The sequence below is a fragment of the Pithys albifrons genome, chromosome 17 (assembly GCF_047495875.1).
Source record: "Pithys albifrons albifrons isolate INPA30051 chromosome 17, PitAlb_v1, whole genome shotgun sequence".
NCBI lineage: Eukaryota > Metazoa > Chordata > Aves > Passeriformes > Thamnophilidae > Pithys > Pithys albifrons.
The window spans coordinates 6,944,657-6,953,220 of record NC_092474.1 but is presented as its reverse complement, the minus strand read 5'-3'; the positions used below and the strand labels follow the sequence as shown (position 1 = coordinate 6,953,220).

At 59.9% G+C, this 8,564-nt stretch overlaps 2 protein-coding genes across 8 annotated transcripts in view; one reads left to right on the top strand and one right to left on the bottom strand.

The window, feature by feature from the left end:
- Positions 1 to 1,121: 1,121 nt before the first annotated feature.
- PHETA1 (PH domain containing endocytic trafficking adaptor 1) lies at positions 1,122 to 3,593 on the top strand. Its single transcript, XM_071571856.1, has 2 exons — positions 1,122 to 1,263; positions 1,776 to 3,593. The coding sequence occupies exon 2, from the start codon at positions 1,787 to 1,789 to the stop codon at positions 2,546 to 2,548; it is 762 nt and encodes a 253-aa protein (XP_071427957.1). The 5' UTR covers positions 1,122 to 1,263; positions 1,776 to 1,786; the 3' UTR covers positions 2,549 to 3,593.
- A 1,330-nt stretch (positions 3,594 to 4,923) lies between these two features.
- The window catches only part of CUX2 (cut like homeobox 2), a 66,568-nt gene continuing 62,927 nt past the window's right edge, over positions 4,924 to 8,564 (bottom strand). For all 7 annotated transcript variants that reach the window (XM_071572273.1, XM_071572269.1, XM_071572266.1 and 4 more), the window contains 3 exons: positions 8,243 to 8,431; positions 7,865 to 8,138; positions 4,924 to 7,392 (listed from right to left, as the gene is read on the bottom strand). In XM_071572273.1, coding sequence (XP_071428374.1) covers positions 6,729 to 7,392; positions 7,865 to 8,138; positions 8,243 to 8,431 — 1,127 coding nt within the window. In that variant the 3' untranslated portion in view covers positions 4,924 to 6,728. The remainder of the gene's footprint in view (positions 7,393 to 7,864; positions 8,139 to 8,242; positions 8,432 to 8,564) is intronic.

Here is an 8,564-nt window from a genome sequence, read left to right as displayed (position 1 = left end):
AAGGCATCTCTCAGCAAGGCAGGGAGATAAGTGGTGCAGAGACCTGAGACTTCCCACCAGCGACCTTGAACAGAGCTACTCTGCTCTGGAGGGAAGATAAAGCCCAGATGGTTTTAGTGCTGGTTTAAATCCCTTTTTATAGCCTGAAAGTGAAAGTCTGTAGGTTATAGGGAAAAACCTCGGTGAACTGAAAACCTCTGACACAAGCAAAAGATTGCAAAGCCCTGAGCAGCTGTGTAGGAAGGTGGGGGCAGTGGGAAGGATCACAACCTGTGGCACAGGTCACCAATGACAGGATTTCTGGGATAGGGACCTGCACACAGTGCACATCCATGGGCAGGATGGAGTCAGGGGGCTGTGGACTCTGCCCATGCAGTTGCACAACACCCAGCAGCTCCAGTGCCCAGCTAATGGCTCATCAGCCCCTGCTCCTTGTGCCAGCTGTCCCCTGCACCTGGATACGCATCCATGCCACTCAGCTCCTTCCATCCCTCTCCATCAAGGCCCCCTCACTTAGCTTTGGCCCAGCCTTTCCCAAAGATATGGCTGGAAGCTCAGGAGAGCCTGGTCCCCTGCAGCATCTCCCACCCACACAGACCTTGCCCTGCTGCCTTAACCTCCAGTCCTCCTTGTGGGGGTTTATATCATCCACCTCAGCCACCGACCATTGCCCATTCCCTGCCAGATGCTCCCGGGATTCCAATTCTTTGCCCCCAAAACCTGATCAAAAATTCAATGTTGTGCAGCCACTTTCAGCACAGAACTCCTGGGCTTCCTCCCCCACGAGTGAGCCCACGTGTATATCCCCGTGTCCATCTATGTGTATATCCATGCATACATCCCTGGATGTGCATATCCCCCCGCACACCTCCATCCGTGCCTCCCCCCTTTTCCTGCTTTCCCCCATCTCTCTCCCTCCGGTGCTCACTGCCCGAGCTGTGGCCGGCCGAGGGGTTTGGGCCAGGCCAGGAGCTCCCAGCCTCGGGGCCGAGCTCCAGAGCGGTTTTCCAGCTCCTCCTCCTCCCACCCGGGGCCGCGGCGATGGGCGGTGGCGGAGGCGGGAAGGAGCCGCGCTCCGCCCGGGGGCCGGGCCGGGCCGGGCCGAACCGACGGGAGCCGAGGACAAAGGTGACCGAGCGGGAGTGGGTCCCCAAAGCCCCCTTAGACCGTCCGAGCCCGGAGCCAGCGCTGTCCCAGCCGCCACGGCCGCCCGCGCCTCGCTGATGCTGTGACCGCCGGAGTTCCGAGGTAGAGGAGTCCCAGGTGGGTGGAAAGCCTGGCACGGCGAGGCCACCAGCGATCAGGGTACAAGGGCGGCGGTGGCCTCGCCCGGGTGACAGGGTTCATGGGCACGGCTGTGCGGAGCGGCAGCCGGATCCGTGGCGCCGGCCAGAGCCCTCCCTGCACGGCGTGGGAGGAGCGGCGCGACACGGCGAGCACGGCGCCGGCGGGAAGGTCACCTGGCCAGGTGATGTGGGGCACCGCGACAAGCCCTGCCCGGGGCTCCTCCGCGGGAAAACGCTCTACTGGGGCGAGAAACCTCCTCCCCAGCCGGCCCCAAAGAGCCCCAACCCACCCAGCGCTCGTTGGACGCAGCACCTTGGCTGCGGGCGGTGTTATCCCAACCCTGCCAGGGTTGTTTATTCACCACCTCCCATTTCCTGGGCGCCAGGGCCGGCGCCACCGGCGACAAAAAGCCGATGCTTTATCGGCAGGCAGTGAAGGCGCAGCCGTGGCCGCGTGCGGCGGGCGCTGAGCACCCTCTGTCCCCGCAGGGCGCGGAGCCATGAAGCTGAACGAGCGGAGCTTGGCCTTCTATGCCACCTGCGACTCCCCGGCCGACAACTCCGGCTTCCTCTACAAGCGTGGCGAGCGGCATACGGCGTATCATCGCCGCTGGTTCGTGCTTAAGGGCAACATGCTCTTCTACTTCGAGGAGCGGGAGAGCCGCGAGCCGGTGGGCGTCATCGTGCTCGAGGGCTGCAACGTGGAGCTCTGCGACTCAGCCGAGGATTTCGCCTTCGCCATCCGCTTCGGCGGCACCAAATCCCGCACCTACGTGCTGGCGGCGGAGAGCCAGGCGGCCATGGAGTCGTGGGTGAAGTCGCTCTCCCGAGCCAGCTTCGACTACATGCGGCTGGTGGTGCGGGAGCTGGAGAAGCAGCTGGAGGAGATGCGCAGGGGGCTGGCCAGGGGATGTGGGGGCTCCCGGGACTCTGCCAGCTCCTGGAAGCCGAAGCCCTTGGGGCTGGAGCGGTCGCCGGAGCGGCTGCCGGCCCTGCCCACCAGCCTGCCGAAGGAGAACGGCTGCGCGGTGTGGGACAACGTGCTGGGAGCCGAGCGGCCACCCGAACCCTCTGGCTGCCCGGGGCACAGGGACGAGGGCAGTCCGCGGCCGCCGCCGCTGCCGCCGCGCAGGCGGGTGTCGGACAGCGAGGCCGTGACGGAGACCCCGTCCACCTTCTGCCGCCTCCACGAGCGGTACAGCCGCGACATGGCCCGGCTGCGGCAGGACTGGCTGGAGAAGTGGAGTGGCCCCCGGCCCTGAGTGTGGCCAAGCATTGGGAACCCACCAGGACACGTGGCAGGGGAGAGGTGGAGATCCTTGGTGCTGCCTTGGTCCACTCCTTGCCCTGGGATGTGCAGCCCTGTCTGTGGCGGTGATGGACACCTGCTTATGGTGCCAATGAGGGTCCAGCACCAAGAGACACCAGCGCTGCTGCATGATGGTGAAATGGGCATCTCGTGCCAGGCAGTGGGTGCTCCCCACAGGGCTGCACCCTCCAGCCATGCCTGGATGTGGCTGCAGGGTGGTCCCCTCAGCACAAACAAGCTGTGAACCACCCCCTGACTGATGCCTCTTGGGAACCGTTCACTGCTCTGCATCTGGTGGGGCCTCCTGATGCTCTTGTAGTGGGATCATGCACGGACAATACCTCTGGAGGAGGACTTTGATGGGATCTCGCCTGCCTGAGTGCCTGTGTGGGTGTTTCACAGCTGGAGAGCGTGCTACCAACTTCCCCTCCCAGCCCAGCACAGGGCTGAGGTCAGCCGAGCTCCACCAGATCCCTCTGCTCCAGCAGGATGTGGTTTGAGATGAAAATATCAGTAAGCACAGCCCTTCCTTAGTGGCAGCAGCAGCACCGCCCGCCCCGCTACCCGGGGGCTGCTGCCACCCTGCTCCGGGCATTGCAATTGGGCCACTGCAGCCTGGCTGCTGAATTCAGAGGGGGCAGACCCCAGGAGAATGCAGCAGTTGTGGGCACTGCCCTGTGGGGGATGTTCTGGGACAGCACATCATCCCCGTGCCAGCTCACTAAGGGGAAGCATCGCTCACAGTGGCACATGGGAATGTCTGTGTCAGCAGCAGAGCGTGAGGAATGATTAATGTGCCAAAACAGAGCAAAGCTGGTGTCTCATGCCACTGTTTCTCCCTTATTTCCCCAACAGATAGCCAGGCTGCTGGCCTGAAGGAGAGGTGACCCACCCTGGGTCAGGTAGAAGCAGTCAGGGTGCCCCAGCTTTGGACTGGGTGACTCCAGCTCCCTTTGCCCCCTTGGGACTGGCTCAGGATTTTGCTACAATAAAAGTTGTTTCAGAAATTCCCTGCTGGCCCTAGTTCTAGTTTGTGCCTTTAAACCCCTAAGGAGGAGGGTCCAGGTGGGAATTAATCCTGTTTTAATCCCCCCTCCTGTCCTCGCCATGGGGCTTGTCAGGGACTGTGTCACCCAAGGGGTGACATGGTCAGCACCAGGGTCTTGCAGTGCCTTGGAGACCCACTTCTGCCTGGAGGGATGGGATGGGATGGGGAATGGGGCTGGGGTGGGGTGGGCTGGTGCCACCCTGAGAACATGAGACCCAGTGCCAGGTGGTCCCATGGCAGGGACAGGTCTTAACCAGGGCCAAAATATCTGTCCCTTGCTGGGGCTGGTGTTGGTGCTACACAGGAACTGAGGACTCTGCCTGTATCAAAGTGGCCAACACATCCTCCTATCCCTGCCCACGACACCCACTGCATGAACATCTCCAGCTTCTTCCTAACTCAGGGTCTTGCAGAGGTTGGGGATCACCTCTTGGGGAAACTGAGGCATGAAACCAGCCAGGGTCACCTGCTTGCCAAGAGCCTTGCAGTGTGTGGAGCCCTCCTGGCAGGGCATGGCACACAGCTATGTGTTTTGGCATTTGGAGCAGTGCCAAGGGCAGCCATGGTGCAGCTGCACCCGCAGCCCCCAGATGGTTAATGCGGCCCCGTCCTTTGTGGCAGGGGAAGATTCCAGTTTCTATGGCAGCTGGCCCAGCTTCTCCAGACGTTCAGATATTCATTAAAAATAAGTCCTTCCCAACATGCTATCAAACAAGCTTAAACAGATATGCAACATATGGATTTATTAATTCCTCAGACACAAATGGCCCTGCCTCGTGTTGGAGCTGCCAGCTTGCCTGGCAATGGTCGGCTCTGAAGAAGAGCCGTGCTGGGGTGTGGTGCCATTGGCAGTGCCAGGTTGGATAGGCTTTGGGCAACCTGGTCTAGTGGAAGTTATCCTTGCCTATGGCAGGGGGGTGGAATGAGATGGGCTTTAAGGTCCCTTCCAACTCAAACCATTCCATGACGTGGTCTTATGGCAAACTGAGCCGAAACAGCTGGAGGATGCTGTGCTACCCCAGGGGCTGGAGCAAACCTGCAGCAGGGATGAGCACAGGAATTCCATGGGGCAGGATTGCACCCTGAGCTGGACTAACCCCATCTGACACCCTCTTTTTAACACCCCCAAAGAACTGGGATATGTTTATGGCAAGGAGAGCTCTTGCCACAACCCCAAAGCAAAGCTGCAGCTTCCAAGGGTGCCAAAACCAGGCACCAGGCGAAGGTGAGAGAGGCTCCCATCCCACCACCCCTGGACAAAACACACCCCAAGGCCAGAATCGTATCCAACTTCTGTATTTAGTGGCTCTTCACAGAACTTGTTCCTTCCAAAATTGTTAAAACAAAGTTCATTGATCTCATAGAAACTTTTGAAGTACAGAACATGAGCCTATAACAAAAACGTGACCGGTGTCCCGCTGGCTTTCGTACAACAGGATTGCCGTGTTCAGGACTATCCTAAGTGCTTCCTCAAATCCCATTCTGCTGAAGCTCCCACTAGCACACAATGGAGAAGGCAGTCAATGGTTGCACCTCGACCTCCCTCAGCGTGGTGGAAGAGAACAGAGTGGCTGTGGGCACGCTGGGGCTCACTAGGGCAGGGCAGGTGGGCAAGGAGAGCCGTGCCCTCGCTGAGGCACCTTCAGCTTTGCTCATCCACTACCACCCAAATATAAAAATACCTTCTACTCTGATAAAAATGTCTACAGTGGAAAATCAGTCAATGCATAGCCTGGGAGCCTGGCAGGGGCCCTCCTGGCAGCACAGGCCTTGGTGGGTGATGGCAGGGGACAGGGCAGGGCAGCCCAGCACGGGGCACTCTGTGTCATTTTAAAGGCATTCCATCAGCAGAGGTGGTGGGGCCGGGGAGGGGACCAGGAGTACGCTGGGATGGTGCTACCGCTGAGCTGATCCTGCACAGGATCAGCCCTGGAAAGCCAAAGCTGGATGGTGGTTTGCCCAATTCAAGGCTGAGCTCGCCCAGATCAGGCAGGAGCGACATCCTGGCACCACCAACAGCCACCACCTGGGGACACGGCTGCAGGAAGGGGATGCTCCTCCTGGCTGGGCCTCTCCCTTAAGGAAGTGCTGCAGCCACCAGAGCTGGCTGGGAGGCTGGAGCAGCCCCGAGCAGGGCTCATGGATTTTGGGTGCTCGCCCCAAGCACTGCTGCCCCAGGGGCAAAGCTCGGAGGCTCCATCTCTTTTCCTCTCCCAAAGACAACGGAACCAGGATGGGATGGATGCCCATCCCCAGCAAGCCGGTGCCATCCCCTGCGCACCACACCCAGGTACCTCTTCCCAAAATGCCAAGCACAGGTTGCCTGCTTTGCTCTTGCCCCGTTTCCTCTCTTCCCTCCAGCTGGAGGCAGCGGCAGGGACGGCGTGGGGACCAAGCTACATCTCGTTCCAGAAGGCTATTGCAGACACCTCTACAACATACACAACCGCACGGGACACTCTGTGTTACAAAGGCTTCCGAAAACATAAACCACCAGAACTAAATACATACTCGATGGTCGGGGGGACGCTTTAGAGTCTTCAGGGACTAGGACGCAGTCTCTGGCTGGGGCAGAAGCGATGCAGTGTCTTACAGACAGGGGTGGAAACTGCAAAAGTTTCTTCAATTTGGTCAGTCTCATAGTGCTTCTTGATGGCTTTGCTCAAAAAGTCTTTTTTTTCTGGGGGTTGATTTTTTTCATTTATTTTTAATCTCATCCAGTGGCAAACTACAAGACTTCAGTGTACATTTAATGACACGACTGCTACATCATCTTGATTTTATAGCTATCTTTAATATCAAAGCAGCTTAAGCTGTTAATAAATTCCAAAGTATCCTTTTATTAAAATATCTAAAAGAGGTCTATAAATATTTTTTGTTTGTTTTTCTTTTCTAAAATTGTTCCCAGTTTTTCACATTTAAAACAAAGCCAGGGGGTGGCTTCATAGTGTGTGTGTGGGGTGTCCCCCCTTTCCAGGGGCGCTCCCCTCCGTGGCGTTGGCGTCGCCTCTCGGTGCACACTGCATTTATCAAAATATATATATATATGTGGGTGTGTATAGATATATTTAGGGCGGTGGGGGGCTCAGAACTCCCACTCGAGGGCCTCCTCTCGGTTGGCAGCTCGCTCCAGGCGGTGGATGATGTTGTTGAGGTTGGCCATCTTCTCATGGCGCCGCTGGACGCTGGTGCTGAGCCGGGGGCCGGGAGCCGGCGGAAGCGCCGGAGAGACCGGCCCGGCGGAGGATGGTCCTGGTGAGGCTGAGCCGGTGAGACCAGGCGAGGAAGCCGCCGAGGGCGACGTTGGGGAGACCTCCAAGCTGCAACGGGATGACCCTGCGGAGGACTGGGAGCCGTCGGGGTGTGGCGGTGGTGGTGGTGGCGGTCCCCCGGTGGCGGCACTGGCGCGGCCCCCCCGCCGCGGGAGGCTGCTGGCGCTGGGAGCAGTGGCGTGGGGGGCTGCCCCCCGCTCCTCCTGGGGTGGTCCGGTGCCCTCGGCTGCCCCAACCGGGCTGTGCGAGTCCCGCCGGCGGCTCCAGCCACCCGTGTCCCCCTGCTCCTCCTTCACCTTCACGGGCACAGCCACACAGGGGGGCTCGCCCCCCACGAACGTGGGTTTGCGATCCTCAGTGTCTGAGTCGGGGCTGTGGGGGCCCCGGCGCCCGGGCATGGCCGGCCCACCGCTCTGCTCCGGGTCCGTGTCATTGTCCTGTGCACCCTCCACCAGCATCTCCCGGCGCATCCGTGACCTGCCAGGACACAAGAGTGGGCAACCTCCACCGTGACACAGACACGGCGCGTCTTGAAAGAGCATCTCCAGCCAGAAAAATGGGACCTACAATACTGCCTATGGGTGAAGCCCGTGCTTCTCCCCAGGACCAGGCTGCTGTGGGGATGGACTCCGTGCTCCAGGAGCCTCCGTAAGGCTTTTCCCCACCCATTGTGGATCTCCCACTCTGGGGTGAGCAGGTGGACATGAGCATGGAAACCTCTTTAGATTCTCAACACAACTCAAGGTGGTCAAAACTCTTGAGCACCCACCAGCCATGGCACACGCAGCATTCCAGCTGCAATCCTGCACCTATGGACCTCCAGTGACCACATGTGGGTCACTCACACCTCCCATCTAGGGAAGAGGGACTGGGAAGGCTGAAAAAGGAGCAGAGACACCACCTTGGTGGCACAACACCATTAGATGACTGAAGTCCAGGAGTGCTGTACCTGTAGTTGTGGAACCAGTTGATGACAGTGTTGGTCTTTAGGTTGAGCTGGAAGGAGAGCAGCTCGATGGTCTGCTGAGAGGGGTAGGGCTCCAGCTGGTAGGCTTTCTTCAGGGCTTCCTTCTCCTCTGGGGCCAGTACCACCCTTGGCTTCTTGATCTGGAGGAGGCTGAGGTCCTGTGGTGGCACGCTGGGGCTGGCGCACTCGGAGCGGGCGCTGGGGGACTCGCTGTCCGAGCCGGCGCTCATCAGCCCGTACCGGCGCTTCAGGTACGCTGCGGGAGAGGACACCCAGCTGCGCGCCGCTCACCCCCCAGCCCGGGCCCCCCACTCAGCCAGCACCCCGACTCCAGGGAGGCTGTGCCACCCCAACCCTCACCCTTCTTCTCCAGCTTCTTCATGTCGCGCAGCTTCTCCACGTTGTGGGGGTCATTGAGCCAGAGCTGCATCCGGACGAAGGGCTCCCTCCCCTTCAGGCTCAGCTTGTGCCACGGCTTGGGCCTGGAGAGGAGATCGGACACCGAGCCCTGCGTCAGGCCCAGGATGCTCTCCCCAAACAGCCGCTGGCCTGGCGGAGGAGAAGCAGAGGTGGTTAGAGGGGGTAGAGCAGCGGGGTGGGCGTTGCAGTGTCCCCATGGAGCAGGTACATCCCAGTTCTCATCCAGCATGCTTCCAGCATTCCCCTGAGCGAACCATGGGGG

Bases quoted from the DNA above. Each gene is read 5' to 3' on its own strand.
- PHETA1 (XM_071571856.1), top strand. From the start codon at position 1,787: ATGAAGCTGAACGAGCGGAGCTTGGCCTTCTATGCCACCTGCGACTCC.